Here is a 19,412-nt window from a genome sequence, read left to right on the forward strand (position 1 = left end):
ATTGTGTTGCTCATTAGAAACAATAACTTCAAATGCTCAAACCAAAATACTACTACAGGGAGAACCTATTACATCACTTTCTGACATGATTTAGATCTAATTCCTTCAGATTTATTGCAGTTGACGAACTCTAAGTTAACCCAGAAAAATCTGGTGCAAGCTGCAAAACTTTAACATGGAAAGTAGACCAAGCCACGATCAAATTGTTGAACCCAATCACTGAAGGCAGACTCATATCCAATGTGAACTTGCATCTTCAGACCGGATTTATCTCCCTACTTAATCACAGACTACATCGGAATAGAATCCTATGGTTCTCCTCTGACAATCCTTGATGTTTAGCAACTCCACATCAAAAACCTCAAACTGTTTGGCACTGAAGAAAGTTGATGGTCCAACCTGTGATTTCACATATGATACCTTATTAATATAAAGTTAAGCAGGAAAATAGAAGGCATCTGAACAGTCATATATGTCCTGACTCAAGGATTATCAATGGTAAATTGCAGTTCTACATCTTCGATACTAGTACATTTCATATTCTTTATATTCCTCATATCAACCTGTTTTACAAGAAGACTAATTTTACTTCAATCTGTTTTACTATCAACGCCAGTTTTCAAGTTGATAACATGTCTCAAAATTATAATTCGAGTACAAAATATTAAATTGCTAAAACGGATAGTTTATACATGTTCATATAGAAAGAAATTGTGATGCACTGCAATATAGTGTTAGTTTTTCAATCTATGCACTATTTGAAAGAACAAAGGTGCATAAAGAAAGAGAAACTTCAAGCAACAATGAACTGACCGGAGGTCCAAGTTCTGGAGGAATGATTATTCTTCTTTTACCACCAGGTTTCATGTCACGTATTCCTTCCTCAAATCCTGTAGCATAAAATCACTCTATTAGAACTAATTTAGATCTCATGGCGTCCAAAATTGTCACCTCTCTCACCTGGCACCAGTGCTTTAGTGCCCAACCTGATCTTGGCAGGAGCACCCTGCAAGTATGTGCTATCAATGCGACGACCTGTCTCATTATAGCCAATGTACTGGAAAATGATCTGCAGTAAGCATAAAATGAGGTATTCAGGAATCAGGATTGATACAACAAGAGATACAATTACCCCTCCACTCCAACAGGTAAAAAAGAGAAAACCAGAAACCAAGTATCTGTTTCGTGTCTTCCACTGTTAGGGAAACTTCACTTAGTACGCATGTATGTAAGAGTACACAGAAGCTGCAGCCATGTCAATTTGTTAGGGAAACCAAGTATGATTACTTGGACTGTCCTAATTCCATGTCAATTTGTTTTATAACAGTAAAGTTCCATTTTATCAAGTTATGAAAAATAATTACTCCGTAAAAAATTAAGGAGACAACGCGTATGGAACAATTCAACCCTCAGGAGTCAGGACACAAGAAAAGAAAAACCTGCTGGCCATCCTTTGGGTAATCACCTTCACCGACTTCAAAATCTCGGTACATGAGTCCCGAATCACGTCTTATATAACTGTCAGATGCAACCACCTTAACCTCAAAGCCTGAACAATGAACACTGGAAATATTGAAACAAGATATGGGCCACATGTCTACATCTGAATCAAATATATCTTCAGAGAAAGATGTTGGTACAAAGCTAACCTTCTCTGATAAAACTTGGAAAGTCTTCAGGAGCGTTGTTTTCTCTTTGTCTCCGTTTGTTCTGCTCCAGCAAGCGTCTTTCGTCATATGGGTTCTTACTCTTCGTCTTCCCATAAGAATTTAAAGTTGGAAAAGAAGTAGGTGTGACTAACATGAAGAGCATCATTCTCCTCAGTGTTTTCTCCTCAGAGGGTGCTTTACGGGCATTCTGTTCACTGCATACCCAATTAGCAACTAATGAACAAGTGGAATAAAGTTGCAACACAATTTCTTTCTTTTAGACTCTTAACTGGACTGAAAGACGGTGGTTGGAACTTGCAAGAGCACCAGCAATAACAAAGGCACAATCCGTCCAAGAGCACCAACACACAGCAAAAAATGCAAGCCAAACTTCCATTAGTTTGATTGACCTCTTACCTATTTTGTTCTAAACTACAGCTTGGATGGCAGCGTGATATTTGCTTTCTCGAGAAAAAGGAGCACTTGAGCGTAGGACAATGTGATGCCAAATTATCTGCAAGTTGAATTCACATAACAATGAGAACCTCAACGTGTGCCCCTAACATGATTGAGGTACACTAATCACCAATTCCTTTTACCCTCTACATTTCTTTAACAACTAAAACTTCTGTTACTCCAATCTGGGATAGTACATTACAATTTATGCCAGAGAATCAGATAATATACTCTTTCTTTTACCAAGAATGGTATCGGGTGACAAGCTTGTGTACTTGATTGCATCTGAGTCCATGTAATATACTTATATACACTACCTCCATCCGAATCTAGTAACCACACTACCAGTCAAATTACACTATCAACGTGACAATCAATTTCGGACAGAAAAGTAACTACAAATGTAATTACCCCCGGTCCTCCCCGCCCCCCGCACTTTTTCCACCAAGTTCATCTTCCCCTTTTTGGTCACTACAATATTTCAAATCAAAAGCAGATGAAACTAGATAATGGGTATAGTAAATTCACTAAATTGAAGCAAAATCATACAGCAAAACCAAAAAAAACATCAGCTTGTAAGTTGCAACTACTTAATTTACCAAACAACGGTGCATTCTAGTATTCTACAATTCAGTAAGCTGCAGAAAAAATCTTTCAAATGCGGAAACAAATTGAAAATAATAGTTGGTATTTCGTGTTTCACATGATTAATCAAACAGCCCTTAATAACTCACAACTTAGAAGATGCAGAGCAATAAAAGTCCAAATAACTGAGAAATTGAACAGAGAAGGAGAAAGACGAGGAGAGAGAGACTTACACGAGAATAATTGATTGGATTGAAGGGGAGAAGGTGATGAGAAAATAATCATGGCTTAAAACCAACAAAATGTAAAATATTGTGGGGAAATTTTGATGATAGCAGTGTGTTCCTATTATCTTCTTTCAGATCATTTTCTCAAATAGGTCCTCCAACTTTTGGGTATTGAGGCTTTGTGACCTTCGGTTTTAATTATTTACGAGTAATTTTCCAAATCAAGAATTGTTATTTAATACCGGTAATAAATACGCAATTTTGAAATAAGCAATTTGGATTATACACTCGGGTGCACAGTGCTCATTGTGCACCCTGTTGAACATTTATTGAAAATCTAATGAACATTGAGAACGATTTCAATGTACATGTACTAGTGAAATATTTAAACTATATGTTCTATGGATTTGAATTATATGTTCATTGGCTATATGTTCTTTGTATTTGAACTATATGTTCTTTGTAAAACAGGGTGCACAGTGAGCATTGTGCACCCGGGTGTATAGACCATGTTTTGTAATAACTATACTTTCAAGATATTAATTTAAGCTCAAATTCTATTCAATTTTTCATTTTTTCATTTTGCCTTGTTCTTCTTATTGATTTAATTACGAAAAATTCATATTTGCATTATTCACAAATCACATTTATTAATGTTCAACTAGCTTTTAATCCCGTTCGAAGAACGGGTAATTATATAGTGGTTAGCTAGTTGTCTTTTAAAGTGCTGATTTTATTGAGGTTTTGTGATTTTAGTGGGAATATATGATTGTAAAGGTGAAAGTTGAAAAAAAATAAAATAATGATGAACTAATATTGAGTGTTAAAGAGGAAGATGGAGTGGAACTGTAGATTAGGTGTTGAAGCTGTAAAATACTTCGTATAACAAACAACAAAAGAAAAATATTAGAAATAAAAAATAAATGTATGGATGAAAGATGGGTGATATGTGTCATTCAATTATCTATGGTTACCCTTTTTAAATTCTGAGTATAGATTTCCCTTTAGTATGCACCTTTAAAACAACAACGGCTAGTGAATCGCGTTAATGATTCTAGATCATTTCGAGCCATTTTATAGGGTAGGTCTCTATGGGCTACGTGTGTGGGATAGGGTTAGACCGCGTGCCACCTTAATCAATTTTGAAGAAAATAATGTTCTCCCAATCACTTATATTAAATTGGAATTTACCAATTAAGTATTGGCTGAGTGGTTAAGACTGGGATCTTGTGTATAATAGATAACTAGTATGTGGGCGGGGCGATGCCCCGCTTGCTACTTTGAATATTTAAAATTTTAGATTTCTCTTGAACCCAATATTTGACTAAAATACATGTATTTCACAAAAAAAATTTAAAAAAATAAAGGCCGTCCACTATACAGACACATTACGTCATTCATCATGCCAATTAAATTTTCAAGTAGATCATCTTACAATTTGTATAATTTGTTTATAGTGGAACTAAGTGTTTCAAATTAATAAACACCAGGGCGTTTCTATAATTGATGCTTATGAGACTTACGACATCATGTTTCTTCATGGTTGTCCTAATACTTTAATTTTTCTTTATTATTATCAAATTAGTCCATAAACATAAAATGTTACATAAAAATTTAGTATTTTTACATTTCACGTTAACATTTATTTATAAATTAATATGAAGAGATAAACCACAATTGGTGGAATGAGTTATCATCTACACTTGAGAAAAAGGAGAGTACTACATGACATATAGACATTTTTCACAACGTTTTTTAATATATCAACTAGTTTTTAGGCCCGGGCGATGCCCCGGGTACTACATTAATAACATCCACATTTAGTTATATTATTATTATTTTGCAATAATGACATGAAACATGTACTCCCTCCGTTCTTAAGTATTAGTCATGTTTTGACTTTTCAACTAGTTTCAACTCAATACTTAAACATAAATATCACCAAATACGTATGTTAAAAAAACACGAAGTATAAAAATTTGATAATGTTAAACTATACGTTAAGGCGGACAAAATAAGATCTCACATGAATATGTTTTGAAGTACGTATTAGAAAGAAATTAAAACATTCTCTTCAATTGTTAATAGTGTCAAGATTCCAAAAGGGACTAATATTCGTGAACAGAGGGAGTAATATCTTAGTAGTAAAACCTTTATTGTTTAAATTCAAGGTCAGGGGTTCAAATCTTACACAAATCATGTGGTCTCATGCTCAAATCCTCCGCCCCCATTTTGTAATTTTTTTTTGTACTTCTGGCTCATTCACGGAAATAAATAAATAAAGTACTCCCTCCGTTTCTTTTTGTTTGTTACGTTTGACTTTTGCACGTTTATTAACGTATAATAAAGATTTTTTTTATTAAAAAAGTAACCCAAGTAAAACCTCAATCCACTAATCATTACAACAACCAATAAGATTGTTTTATTTATCAAAATGAATCAATAATGGAAAAGCACAAAAATTGCTAACTTAACATACTTGGGAATTGTAAAGAAATTTAATGAGTTGTAAAAATTAGACCAATTAAAATTAAAAGATGGCACAAAAAATGATAGTATAATACATTTATAAAAGGAAATATTCTCCCACGTAACAAATATTGTAAAACACCCTAAAAGGAATACGTAACAAACAAAAAGAAACGGAGTGAGTAACTTGGAATGTTTTTTTTTCCTTTTGGCTGGAATTACTAGTAACTTGGAAATTAGAATGTTATGAGGAGAAATTCCGAGTTAATCTCAGTGACTGGAAATTTTTTCCAATTAATGGCATTTTTGTAAATATTTTGCTTGAAAACTGTAGGTGGTATAATGTTAGGTGTTGACTGTATATTTGTAGCTATTGACTGCATATTACTCGGTGTTGATTGTATACAACTTATTGTTGACTGTATATTTTATGATTGTTGATGATTACTAAAATGCAATATTGTTTATTGGTAAGTGGTTGACTGTATATTAATAGTTGTGGATTGATTATCAGTAGAAGTTTATTGTACATTGTGAGCTGTTGACTGTATATTATATAGTTGTTGATATATTATAAAAATACAATTATGACCGTACATGTGGCCCATATTTGATGACATGTCAACCACATTTAATGCCATTTGATTGGCATTTTTTCCAATCACTGAGATTAACTCGGAAAGTCTCTGTTATGACTTATGAGTCAAAAACTAAGCGAAAAAAAAGGAGGTTCTGCACTTCTGCCCCTTGAAGAAACCGGGGAAACTAAAATTGGATCAATTCGGGAGCGAGAGGAAGCATGACCCAGCCAAGCAAAGAGCCATGCAAGAAACAAGCTTGTGACATTCAAGCATGTTTATCGAAGAACAATTTCAATCCTCAAAGATGTATTGATGTCATTCTAAAGCTTCAGAAATGCTGTGAGAATTGCAACTACGACTCTACCCATTGCGCTTCTATGTCTGGTCTTCTCAAGCAACATTCCAAGCCCTCTAATTAAGGAGTAAGCACTTCTAATTTCATTAGCTAGGGTTTCAATATTTTTTTTTCTATGTTTAAGTGTTTATTTTATTGAATTGTTTTAAGGGTTTTGTGTTTAATTTGTGGGGTTATGGCTAAATTTTGGATTTGATTGAGTTTTTTTTTTGATGATTTTGTTAATACCCCATTTGATGTTTAGGATGATGAACTGGGTTATGAATTTGAAAAATCCCCTATTTTTAGGGATTATTAAGAGACAAGACAAAGGTGATCAAACTTCTGGTTCTTTTGTTGGTTTGATGGGTAGATGGTACGTAATTGCTTTTATTGTGATCTTTTCTATCTCTTTAACTTGGCTTTATGTGGAATTGGATTTCATGAGTATAATTAGGGCAAAAGTGTATCTTTTTTATCGTCCGGACTTTTAAAGATTTGGCCAATTCCTTGCCTGTTGATCTTAGAACTTAGGAGTAAAGATATCTTGAGGAGATGGAGAATGTTGTAAGCTGTTACAATTTTATTGTTTATGGGGAAGTAGCATAGAGGAGGAATGTGGCAAGCTGGAGCCTGGAGGATTATAAGGAGAAGAGACCAAAGGACATCATGGTTGAGGATTCAACTACCATGGGCAGTTCGGATTCAACTGCCATGGAGAAATTTGTGTCTATTTGATAATCAAGGAGATCTCCGGACTCCGGTTAGAACCCTTTAAGTCAAGACAAAGGAATCTCATATCAGGAATTCAGGATCCCCTTTTTTGCATCTCAGAAGCTCTCTTAATTGGGAAATACCGTGAGGCAGTGTTTGGTAACTTGGATTTCATTTAAAATCGTTGAATTCAAATCTAGAATTTGAAATGCTCAAATTGAATTCCAAATTAAGTGTTTGGAAAATACCAATAATTACAATCTATGTTTGGGAAGTAGATGAATTTAATTTTAAAATAAAAAGTTAACTGTTTCATTTCTATCCAAGTGAAATGGTGACCATTTGGGCATTTCCTATAGTAGTTCCCCAATAAGCAACTTATTTTCTTTCTCTATTGTCATACGTGATTCCGGGGAAGACAAAGAAAGTGGTAGGATTCTCGCCAATATTGCTCGGAAATGGTAGACGACTATTCAATTTTCGAGGTGTACATGCGGTTATGGCTTCCAATACTTGTTGGAGGAGCTTTGACCATGAAATTGCAGTCTTTATCTTCTCCTTATGCACCATAGCTTCAACTGAACAAGCAATTCCCAAAAATCCCCAAAAATCCCCAAAATAAAAAATAGAACTAAAGAGGATTGGCTTCTCCTTCAAAAATCAACACAGGATTTACTTCTCCTTCCCGTCGTTTGCTTTCTATTGTCTTCTAATTTTCCTCTCTGAATTTTTTTATCAATAATTCTCAAAAATAATGATTACGATCTCAAAACCGACTTAAGCTATGCAAGCAATGGAGGAGGAGGAAGAGGAAAAGATATGTTGATCATCTATTGGTGGTGGCGGCGTGACGGATGAGGGAGCAGGAGAGAGAATGAGTTAGAAATAGTTTATGAGGAAGGTGAAACCTGAAATGAGTCATTTAAAATTACACAAATGTGGGCCTTTTCAACAAGTAAGGATTTTGCCAAATTCTAGAAAGGTATGTTTCCTTATTTCCCAAACACTTAATTTCACCAATTCCAGAATTTCAAATGATATCCTAGTATCCAAACACACCATGAGCTTATTTTCATATTTCTGTCATGAAAGTGCGGAATCTCAAATTAGAAAAGCATGAATATGGTATCATCATAGGGAGTAAGGTTCATCGATAGAAGTGATGCTCATCTATGTAGCTCCAGTTAAGAAATCAATATCATTAGTTAGTGCAAAGTTGATTCTATGTCTTGTGTGGATGGTTCGTTGGTTGTAGCATTAAGGCTGTTAAAATGGAAAATGTTAAAATGGAAAATGGAAGCGGAAAGATTATAAATAATGTAAACGAAGAACACAAAGATTTAACATGGTTCACTAACAATGTGATATCTACGTCCATAGGCATAGGAGAGTAAATTTTTATTGATCTTGAGGAGTACAACTAGATTATCGACCTAGAGAGTTTATATAGTACTCTCTAGACAGATGCAGAAAAGCCCAGGAAATATGTTTTGACTCTAGTGTAGAATAAGTGAATAACATATATACCGTAAGGCGTAAGGGGCTTGACCGATTCAAGGCTTATTCTAATAAAGGTTGCGTTCTCTTCAACTTATAGGACCTTATTTAAATAAGTTTAAGATCCTATAAGTTAAATAAGGTCTGATTATTTGCATTGTTATATTAAATAAATTATATTTATATTATTATATTAAAATAATTTGTGGCTACTGATTGACGTTAATAATTATCAATGATATGTAAGTATTAGTTAATATGTTATTATTATGAACGGACGTAGAATATATTAACCAAACTCAAGGCATTACAAAAAGTAGTGGGAAGCCGAGATACTATATGATCCCCCCATTCCTTTAGCAATACCAAAACTGATCCTAGTGAAGATATGAGTTGCATCCCGCGCCGCCCCAATATCTTGAGCCTTGGAGAACTTTTGTATCCGTTTAAGAAGAGCAATAGTATCTGCCTCTAATCTCCCAAAGAAGTAAAGGAGAAAGGTAAAAACCATACCCACTTGCCGCACAGATACTTGACCTGCTTACGATGCGCCGCTTCGATCACAATACGCCCAGGAATGAAGTCACACATCCCAAAGTGTGTCAGAGGCGATGACCCAGTTAAATCCACATAGTTAAATCCACACACACATCACATCCTCCTTCCTAGAGTACAGTAACATGTCTCCAGGACGAAAAGGTTTGTCGTCTCCCCCGCACAACCCAATATCAACCTCCTTACCAGTTGTAATCATAATGTTTTGCTACACCACCTGTAAATATTTAGAGGTAATATATTGTGTATTACTAATATTAAAAGACATAATTATTAATAGAAGAACTAAATAATAAGTACTTTATTAATATTTATTAATATTTGCAATCAATATTCTAATGGTTAAAAGTTTAGTAATAATGTAATAAACTTATTTGCCAAAAAAAAAATGTAATAAACTTTAAATAAAGTCTAATAAGGTTCAATAAGGTCTTATAAGGTGTTACAAGGTCCAATAAGTTCAGTTCAGATAATTTCAGGTCCTATAAGTTGAAGAGATCAAGAGAACACACCCTAAGGTGGCTGGCCATAGTTATTATTAGTCTCTTCTCATCTCAGCCTTTTGGGGTTTTCCTCAGCTACTATGCGTTGTACAAAGCTTAGATGACCTTGCTGCCTCACTAGGGGCCATGTACAATTGTACATAGGTTTTACTACTCCTCACCAGCTCACCTGTTTCACCCCACCTTGAGGGAATTTCAGTCTTGTAACAGTGTAATAGGGAATTTCACTCTTCGTTGAGGCTCAGTGCAACCGATCCAAGCTGAATAATTTTGCCTGTCATTGTTCTAAGGTGTCATAGAAGAAAGGTGATCTCTTACTGTGGACCTTGCAAGTATCCCTATAGCAATAGCAGTGGATCAAAGCCGGGCAAGCTTCTGATTCTCATCTTGCATTTGAGTTGTAAAATGGGCTGTGAGTTGTGGTGTCTGTAATAATGTTGCTTTCTCTTCCCCCTTTTCCTTTTGTGGGTGGGGGTGGGTTAAGGTGCAGACATGAGAAGCTTAAGTATATCTAGATTTTAGTTTGTTGAAATTTGGTTAAGGTCCTCTTTGAGAGACTAAATACAGGAATTTTGACACTATATGAGGCTTGTTAAACGATAGCAGTTAGTCCAGTACATGTAGGTGATATTGATTGAACATTTGGTCCATCTTTCTGGATTTTTTTTATGATCTTGTAACATTGGATAGATGTATGGTAGTAATAAGGCAGTTGATGAAGGCCTAGTTTGTAGAAATCTGAAGCCTATTAGCGGTAAATTTTGATAAATCAAAAGCCTATTAGCAGTAAATTTTGATTAATTGAAAGCCTATATTAGCAGCTTTTCAAAAATGAAACTACTTCCGGAGCTTGACTCGAGAGCTTGTTTTCTAAAATAGGACTGCATTGTTGTAAGTGAGTGGCATGTAATTATTTCTGTTCTTGCCAAGTATTTTTCGCCAAGAGAGGAGGGGTAATGGTGGTTCAGTTAATGAGTGAGTGGATGATAGTTTTTTTTTGTTTTTTGACATACATTAAAAGTGCAGAACAAAAAGGAATAATTAAAAAAACCCTAGTCAGGTTCTAGAGCAAAAGTAGTAAAGGTTGCACCTCTGTTGATTGTCGTATTTTCCAAAGTATACGCCAAACTTACCTGATCATGGTCAACCTTACGAATGTTACAGACAGCAAAATCTTTCCTTCGCCGCAGAATTGCACTAATCATCCAGTGGACTTTTACTCATTCTTTTGTTGTAAAAACTTCTCATGCTTTTCAGTCTTCCTGTTGTTTTTATAAAATCAAAATATTCCTGTATCCTATGTATGTGAGTATGTTGGTGCATACCTTTGTAGTTCATTCTATCATTGACTATGCATAATTTGTGGAATCCCTTTGAAGTGCAGTGCATCAAGGAGGCGTGCAGAATGCAGGGCAGCAAGATTTTTGGGTTGCTACAGGGCCTGCATCTATGTTTTTTTGGTAGTAGAGTTGACATGAACCAGCCCTGAACATCATCTAGCAAACATAAATCAATATGAAACCAGTAAAGTTTTCAGCCTTGACGAACATCTGTCAATTAAGCATTTTAACACGGCTTCTGCAGGTAGTTTTGTATTTTGACAATTTGCCATCATAATAACTACCAGTGAGATCAGTTGTAGGAGAAAGATAACCAGAAAATGAACTCCAAGCCACTGGTCAAACTCCTTTCTTTTGTCAACTTTTTTTCTTTCTTAGTTAGTCATGAATTCATGATGATAAATTGTGAAAGAGTTCTCCTGTACATAACTGGTTTGAATTTGTAGCACCGTCTTTTTCTTTGTCCCAGATGGTTACTACTTGTTGATTTTGTAGAGTTGTAGTAGTCATCGACTCATTGTGATAATATTTTCATAATCCAGTGTATTATAGAGAAACAATCCTTGAAGGTTTTCATATGGCCATGGTCGCCACTTGACTGTTGTAGTAAGAATTTTTACATGTGATCTGATCGATAATGCATGAACTAGGAAAAAGCACTGAAATGAAATGGGATTTAGGGTTCCGTTCAATCATTCTACGTTGTTTTGTTCGGCCTGTGATGGAAAACAATTCCCATAACTCCGGTCAAATGCGGAAAAACTTTTCCATTTTTCTCTTTACCTCCCTTTTCCTTCTTTTCATCAATATTCTCTCATCTTCTTCCGTTTTTCTTTTTCTATTAATTTTCTTGTAAAGAGTCAAACAAACAAAAACTAGTTTGAAATTTTATTTTTCCTTGGAAAATCATTTTTCACTGAAAATGTTTTAGGTCAAATCAAACGGCGCCTTAAATATTGTTTAGGCTAGTAAAAAAAATATCATGGAAAGTGATATCCTTTTTAAAATCATTTTATGTTGTTTATTTTGGCAACGGATAGAAAAATAATTGTACATAACTTCCTCAAATGTGAAAGAAGAAGAATTTTTATCCTAACCTTATCTAATTCGACTAACACAAAATCTTGTTTAAAATGGGTGTACAATAAATTATTGTACACCAAGGCCATATTAGGCAACTCAAAATAATTGGCACGTGTGAAGTGAAACAAGTGAAACGCGAAGTTGATCATCTTCCCAGTTCTCTCTTTTCTCTCTCCTCTCTCCCTCTTCTGCGATTTCTGCTGCGATTTCAGGTGCGATTTCTTCGCGATTTCAACTGCAATTTCTCTCTTCTGCATCTCAACCGCAACTTCTTGCGATTTCTTCTGCAATTTCTTCGCGATTTTGCTACATTTACCTCGACAGTTCATCCAGGTTAGTTTTCTACCTATTTTCTTTGATTTTTCGTATTTTGATAATTAGGTTTAATTATTTTAGTTGTTCTACTTGAATTATTCTTCCAATTATGTCACGTTTTGTTTGTGTTGCTTCGAATTTGTATTTGTGTGTATTGATTTAGGTTTTTCTTCAACGATCGTTTGTTTTTGCTGCGATTTTGTTCCTTTGCACAGATAGCTTCTTTGCTGCGATTTTGTTTCTTTGCTGCGATTTCAATTTTGTGCTTTAATTTCTGTTATATAAATGTTAAAGTTTATAAATCTGTTAATAAGTTTAGGTTATTCACCTAATAGTGAAGAACATTTGTATTCAAAGTTGCAAGCACGTGAATCATTGAATCTGTATCAAAGTTGCAAGGATAATTGAGTTAAAGTTGAGGATTATAGAGTTAAAGTTAGGATTTTAGAGTTAAAGTTGAGGGTTCTAAAGTTAAAGTTTAGGATTCTGTAGTTAAAGTTTAGGGTAATTGAGTTAAAGTTGAGGGTTTAGAGTTAAAGTTGAGGGTTCTAATGTTAAAGTTGAGGGTTCTAATGTTAAAGTTGAGGATTCTGTAGTTAAAGTTTAGGATAATTGACTTAAAGTTTAGGATAATTGAGTTAACTTTAACTGTGAATAACTTAACTTTAATTGGTAATAGTCTAACTTTCACGTTTTTACCTTTCTACAACTAAATTGAGTCTTTCAGTCTGTTTTATTTCACTGTTGTACTTTGTTGTGTTAAAGTTATAGTTTTATATAATTAAGTTATGGAAATTGGCATAAAAGTTAAGACAGTTTTCAATCATTTAAGACTTAACTTTTCTATTAATATCTTAACTTTAACAGTTAAATCTATTACTTTTATATTTACAAATTTTTCATCTAATGGGAGTTTAACTTTTGCAGTGATTTTTGACATCATTGAATCATGCCGAGAAGTAAAACTGTTAATGTGAAGGAGATTTTACAAGAAGATGATGACATTCAATATCCAGATTCAGAAAATATTGAATATGATGACGATGATGACGATGTTGTTTATGAAGATGATGAGGATGTTAATACTGATGAGGACCAGGACGAGAACTGGGAACAGGATGAGAACGGGGACGAGGACGAGGACGAGGATGTTAATGCTGGCTTGGTTAAACCGACAGGCAAAGGGAAGAAGAAGCCGGGAGTCATGGTTAAGAGTGAGTTGGTTGAAATAAAAACCAAAGGGAAGAAGGCAAGGATTAAGGCTGAGGTTGATGCTAATGTTCCTGTTGATGCTGAAAATGATGTCCAGATGTGAGTTTTACAATTTGTTTTATTTCTCAATTTGAACTTTTCTGTGTTAAAGTTGTTTTATAAAGTTAAGGACTCTGAAGTTAAAGTTGAGATTTTTGTAGTTAAAGTTAAGAATTTTGTAGTTAAAGTTAAAGTTAAGAATCCTAAAGTTAAAGTTTATGATTTTGAAATTAAAGTTTTAAGGACTCTGGACTTCAAGTTGAGGATTTTGACGTTAAAGTTAAGGATTTTGTAGTTAATGTTAAGATTTTTGAAGTTCAAAGTTGAGAATTTTGAAGTTAAACTTAAAAATTTTAAAGTTAAAGTTAAGGAACCTAAAGTTAAAGTTTATGATTTTGAAATTAAAGTTAAGGATTCTAAATTAAAAGTTTAGGATTCTAAAGTTAAAGTTAAGATTTCTAAATTTAAAGTTTAAGGATTCTGAACTTAAAGTTGAGGATTTTGAAGTTAAAGTTAAGGATTTTGAAGTTAAAGTTGAGGATTTTGATGTTAAAGTCAAATCTTACAAACAAGATTTCTAAATATAAAGTTAAGGATTTTGACTTTTTTCTCCTAACTTTACCTGCTAAAAGTCAACTTTTTCCTTTTAAATATTACAGTTGTACTTATGTAGGTTAAAGTTATGGTATTTGTTGTAAATATTAAGAAATTCTTCCATCATCAGAAACATAACTTTTACTGTTAATAACCAAACTTTAACTGCTAAAAGTCTAACTTTTACCTGTTTAACTTTTTTTCAGCTTGGATGGGGGTTGCAGTACTTCAAACTTGACTACCCAGTGTAGACCAACTGCTTTGTTAGCTGTCATAGAAACATTCAATTCAAATCAAATTAAGTCTGTTTCAGAAATTGGATTCGGTTGGTTGTTATCTTTACCTACGCAAACTTCTAAGTTAGATACAACATTATTTCCCTGGTTGATTGATCATTTTGATCCTGTTAGTTGGTTGTTTAAAATTGAAGCTGGAAAGGAATTCATATTTAGTCCATGTGATGTGCATGATGTGTTTCTTCTCCCATTACATTCTGACAATCCTATTGTAGATAGCAGCACTAGGACTAAGGATGTAGGTTTGAAAAATCAGTGGAGAGACTACTTTAAAGTTAAAAAAAATGCAACCATTCCATTGCGTCTGTTGGAGATTAAGATGGGTGAATTAGTGGAAGGTGGAGAAATGTTCAAGCGAATATTTGTGATGTTTGCATTCTCTGTTTTCTTAGCTCCTATAGCTAATAGGACTGCTGATTTGGGTTTAGTTAAAGTTCTTGAGGATGTAGATGAAATAAAGAATCTTGATTGGTGTGGATATGTCCATGAGAGACTTTGTCGGGCTATTAGGAAGCATAAAACTTCAGGCTGCCAGGGTAACGTTGGTGGTTGTTTATGGGTTTTACAAGTTGTCTATTTTCATCGCCTTCAATTTAGAGGCATTGCAGAGAGTTGTAGTCTTCCGTTGATGAAGCATTGGTCTGGTACTAAAATTCATGAAAGGCTTGTTTTGGAAAAGGATTCAGCTTGCTTTGGCAGTGGTTTATTAAATACAGTGACCTACCTTGTTTGTCAAAAGTTGGGTTTTGAAGAAGGTTTTGCCAAGATTTGTGGTAGGCATGATGCTGTGAACGATGATGAGAACCATATACGGTTCGTCATTCCTGATGGGCAATTGTCAAATTCAGCAATTCAATCAATTTCAACTGATGTAAGTTTCTTCTCAACATTTTTATAGTTATTTCTCTTTTATTAAAATTTTTATTCTAGTTTTGAGATTTGATTCTAAAATTAAAGGTAAAGATTCTAAAGTTAAAGTTATGGATTATGTATTTAAAGTTAAGGACTTTGATGTTAAAGTTGAGGATTTTGAAGTTAAAGTTAGGGATTCTAAAGTTAAAGTTAAGGATTATGTATTTAAAGTTAAGGACTTTAATGTTAAAGTTGAGGATTTTGAAGTTAATGTTAAGGATCCTAAAGTTAAAGTTTAGAATTCTAAAATTGTTTCAAGGATTCTGAACTTAAAGTTTAGGATATTAAAGTTAAAGTTAAGGATTCTGAACTTGAAAGTTTAGGATTTTAAAGTTAAAGTTAAGGATTCGAAATTTAAAGTTATGGTTTCTGAAGTTAAAGTTTAGGTTTCAGTAGTCTAACTTTTAAGTTCAAAAGTCTAACTTTTAATTCAAAAAGTCTAACTTTTCCCGAATCTTGAAGGAAATGCATGCGGAGTTTTTGAGAATGAAGAGGAACTTGGAAATTGTTTCAAATTTTCATTTGAAACAACTTGAAGCTGTAGCAGCACTGAGGCGACGTTCATCTCCATCGCTGCCGGATGATGATTTGGATCCAAGGTATTATGCCATGATGCAAGAATTGGCTGAGATGGTAGTTTCAGTTCAGTCTATGCCAGGAGGTTTGGAGAACATATATTGTGATGGAAAACCTAATGCTATACCTCAAGATGATAGTCCAAATAAAAAGATCCAAGGAGTTCTTGATGAAATTAATGTCAATGAAACTGCTAACAAGACTGTTGTACAGTGTGAAGAACCTCGTATTGTTGATGCTACCACTGATCCAGCTCAGCAGACCAATCAAGGTGCAACTTTACTCTATTTCAGTTTACTATATGTTCAAAACTTAGAAATATCTAAAAAAACTTTAACCTTTTCACATTAAATGATAAGGAATCATTTATTCTACTACAGGCGCAACTTTGGAGGTTGATGTACAGCCAAGCTTATCTGAGCAGCTGGTTGTACCTCTTCCAATTGTTGAACCTCTTCCAAGTGTTGAACCTATTGCAAGTGCTGAAACTGCTCCAAAAGAATTAAAAGTTTACGAGCCTACTGTCGGTTATCATTCCATTATACACTCTTCTTTCACTAATGGCAAGGCTAAAATTGGAATTCCATGTGGAAAGGTTAACACTGACCCATTCCTTGTCGGACATTTCATGCGTTTCTACAAGAGGAACATGAAACGTTTGCCCGAGTTGTATCAAGAAGTTGCTGATTATTGCCTTCTGGATGATCCTGTCGTAGTGAAGGCAGAGTAAGTCTCTTAATTGTCCTAACTTTAAGTACAAAAGGTTTAACTTTAACTTAATAAATCTTAACTTTTTTTTTTTAGGGAAACTTTGGTCTGGTTTGATACCGTACATATGATTCAAAGAGAGGATATGTTGTCACTTGCTGAAGATCAAGAGATCTATTTGTCTATTATTGAGTGTTGGGCATTAATGATAAATGCAAATGAAATGCAGCATGCCTCACCGCCTTCAAAATTCTGTTTTGGTGTCCGCCAAAGTGTGAGTTTCTTAAATTGTGTAGTAGTTTAGTAAAAGTTAACATATTTTTAGGAAATGTTTGTGTTGTACTAATTTGTTTGTTTTCCCTTGTAGGAAATTTTGGAACTTCTTTGGCAAGATTCAACTAACGAGGCTGCTATGGATCAGCTTCTAATTTGTTGGAAAGAGTGGATTGATATTTACAACAATGGCTTTGACATCACCTGTGTTGATCTGGTCAGTTATTACTTGGCATCACCTCAAAATTAAATTAAGGATTCTAAATTTAAAGTCAAGTTTTATGAAGTTAAAGTTTAGGATCTAAAGTTAAAGTTAAGGTTTCTGAAGTTAGAGTTTACCATAATTGAGTTAAAGTTGAGAATTTTAGAGTTAAAGTTGAGGGTTCTAAAATTCTCAACTTTAACTGAATTATCCTTAACTTTAACTTCAGAAACCTTAACTTTAAGTTTAGAATCCTAAAATTCAACTTCTAACATTAAATTTTTCTGAAGTTAAAGTTAAGGATTCTAAATTTAAAGTTAAGGTTTCTGAAGTTAAAGTTTATGATAATTGAGTTAAAGTTGAGGATTTTAGAGTTAAAGTTGAGGATTTTAGAGTTAAAGTTGAGGGTTCTAAAGTTAAAGTTTAGCATTCTGTTGTTAAAGTTTAGACCTGAAATTAAAGTTTTGGAGTCTGAAGTTGTAATTAAGGTATCTGAACTTAAAGTTTAAGATTTTAAAGTTAAAGTTTAGGCATTTGAACTTAAAGTTAAGGTATCCAATGTTAAAGTTTAGGATTCTGAAGTTAAAGTTTACTTTCACTAGTTTAAGTTTTGTTTTTGTGTATCTATTAACATCACAATATGTTTTGTTTTTGTAGGTTTTTGTTCCTTTTTTTCGAGAACGCCACTTTTTCCTATTTGTGTTGAATTTGAAAACCAAAACGATGCAACACGTGGACAATCTTGTGTATGATGAAGCTCAAATCATTGATTTGGAAAGTTTTTCAACAACTCTGGTAATTACCTCTAGTCAATTTAAGAATGTTGAATTACCGGTTCAACTTTCTTTTTTCTGTTACAAACCAATAAATATGTTTAATATTGTTTTCAGTGTGATCTCCTGGGTACTTTCCTTGATGATAGAGGCAATAATCATGAAGGTGATATTGGAACGTACCCCATGGAGGAGATTGAGTTTGATTGGAAGACTGCAAAAGGTTCTGACCTTGATTGTGGAATTTATACAATGATTAGTATGTTGACATTTGAAGGAATCAAATGTAGCTGTCCTGATTTAAAAGAGGTTAGAATTTTTTCGAATCATAACTTTTAAGTCAAAATTCCTAACTTTTACAGCAATTTGCTTAACTTTTATTAGCCTTATTTATTTTGGAATTTAAAATGATGTTGATAATGTTATTCTTTTTTTTTTTCAAATAATACAGCCCCGTAAAAGGATTGTTCTGCGTGCCGAAATATGTGCCACACTTGTGTTATCTGACATGAATGACAAACGGGCAGAAGTTCTCAATAAACTTGCTGATTTCAATTCCAAACGAGTAGATGTCTATCCACATGTGGTAACCAGGAGGAAGCAAATATTGGCAAATGATAGGAAGTTGAAGAAAGAAGCTGCCAAAAAGGAGAAGGAAGTTGAAAAGAAAGCAGAGGAGAATGCCAATGAGAACAAGAAACCAGAGGGTAAAATTGCACAGGAGAATGCCAATGAGAACGAGAAACCAGAGGGTAATATGGCAGAGATGAATAACAATGTGGCAGATGTGAATGATAATGCGGCAGAGGGCAACAAACAACCGTTGAAGACTTTTACTTCAAGAAAACGTCTTAAAAGGAATGTAGCAGATGCATCTGTCCCCGAAAATGTAGGACCACCAGAGAAGAAGCAAGCTCCTACCAAACGGACGGCAAAGAAACCTGCAGCATGAAATTTTAATATTAGTTTTAAAGTTCATCAAAACTTTAAGTACAATAATCTTAACTTTTACATTTTCACAAAAATATTTCTCTAGAGTATAATGCCATTTTTGTGTATATATGGCATATAATTTTGGTTTTTGGTGATGTTCGGTAGAACATGGAAACATGTATTTTTAAAGTTGTTGATTCTATGGTTAAAGTTAAGAATATTATAATTAAAGTTAGCCCTGTTATTGTTATAGTTAAGATCAACTTTAAGAATAATATTGGTTTTTGGTAATGTTCAGTTTCTGTAAAAGTTTAGGATAATTTAGTTAAAGTTGAGGGTTCTTAAGTTAAAGTTTAGGATTCTGTTGTTAAAGTTTAAGCATCTGAAGTTGAAGTTTTGGAGTCTGAAGTTATAATTAAGGTTTCTGAACTTAAAGACTTAGATTTAAAAGTTAAAGTTTAGGCATTTGAAGTTAAAGTTAAGGAATCCAAAGTTAAATTTAGGATTCTGAGTTAAAGTTGAGGATAATTGAGTTAAAGTTGAGGATTATAGAGTTAAAGTTAGGGTTTTAGAGTTAAAGTTGAAG

The 19,412-nt window shown here is 33.8% G+C and overlaps 3 protein-coding genes across 3 annotated transcripts; 2 read left to right on the forward strand and 1 right to left on the reverse strand.

The window, feature by feature from the left end:
* Positions 1-13: 13 nt before the first annotated feature.
* Positions 14-3,082, reverse strand: LOC110802836 (peptidyl-prolyl cis-trans isomerase FKBP20-2, chloroplastic). Its single transcript, XM_022008300.2, has 7 exons — positions 2,924-3,082; positions 2,067-2,163; positions 1,650-1,864; positions 1,440-1,549; positions 961-1,069; positions 814-890; positions 14-399 (listed from the first exon to the last, which is right to left on the reverse strand). The coding sequence occupies exons 1-7, from the start codon at positions 2,973-2,975 to the stop codon at positions 280-282; spliced, it is 780 nt and encodes a 259-aa protein (XP_021863992.1). The 5' UTR covers positions 2,976-3,082; the 3' UTR covers positions 14-279.
* Positions 3,083-6,062: 2,980 nt separating this feature from the next.
* Positions 6,063-11,486, forward strand: LOC110802834 (uncharacterized). The gene is made up of 2 exons (XM_022008297.2): positions 6,063-6,389; positions 10,950-11,486. Exon 1 carries the CDS (start codon positions 6,186-6,188, stop codon positions 6,384-6,386), a length of 201 nt encoding a protein of 66 aa, XP_021863989.1. The 5' UTR covers positions 6,063-6,185; the 3' UTR covers positions 6,387-6,389; positions 10,950-11,486.
* Positions 11,487-11,624: 138 nt separating this feature from the next.
* Positions 11,625-18,960, forward strand: LOC110802833 (uncharacterized). Its single transcript, XM_056837470.1, has 7 exons — positions 11,625-12,326; positions 13,236-13,619; positions 14,360-15,320; positions 17,013-17,135; positions 17,778-17,915; positions 18,011-18,202; positions 18,345-18,960. Exons 2-7 carry the CDS (start codon positions 13,258-13,260, stop codon positions 18,843-18,845), a joined length of 2,277 nt encoding a protein of 758 aa, XP_056693448.1. The 5' UTR covers positions 11,625-12,326; positions 13,236-13,257; the 3' UTR covers positions 18,846-18,960.
* Positions 18,961-19,412: the final 452 nt, after the last annotated feature.

The sequence above is a fragment of the Spinacia oleracea genome, chromosome 2 (assembly GCF_020520425.1).
Source record: "Spinacia oleracea cultivar Varoflay chromosome 2, BTI_SOV_V1, whole genome shotgun sequence".
Taxonomy (NCBI): domain Eukaryota; kingdom Viridiplantae; phylum Streptophyta; class Magnoliopsida; order Caryophyllales; family Amaranthaceae; genus Spinacia; species Spinacia oleracea.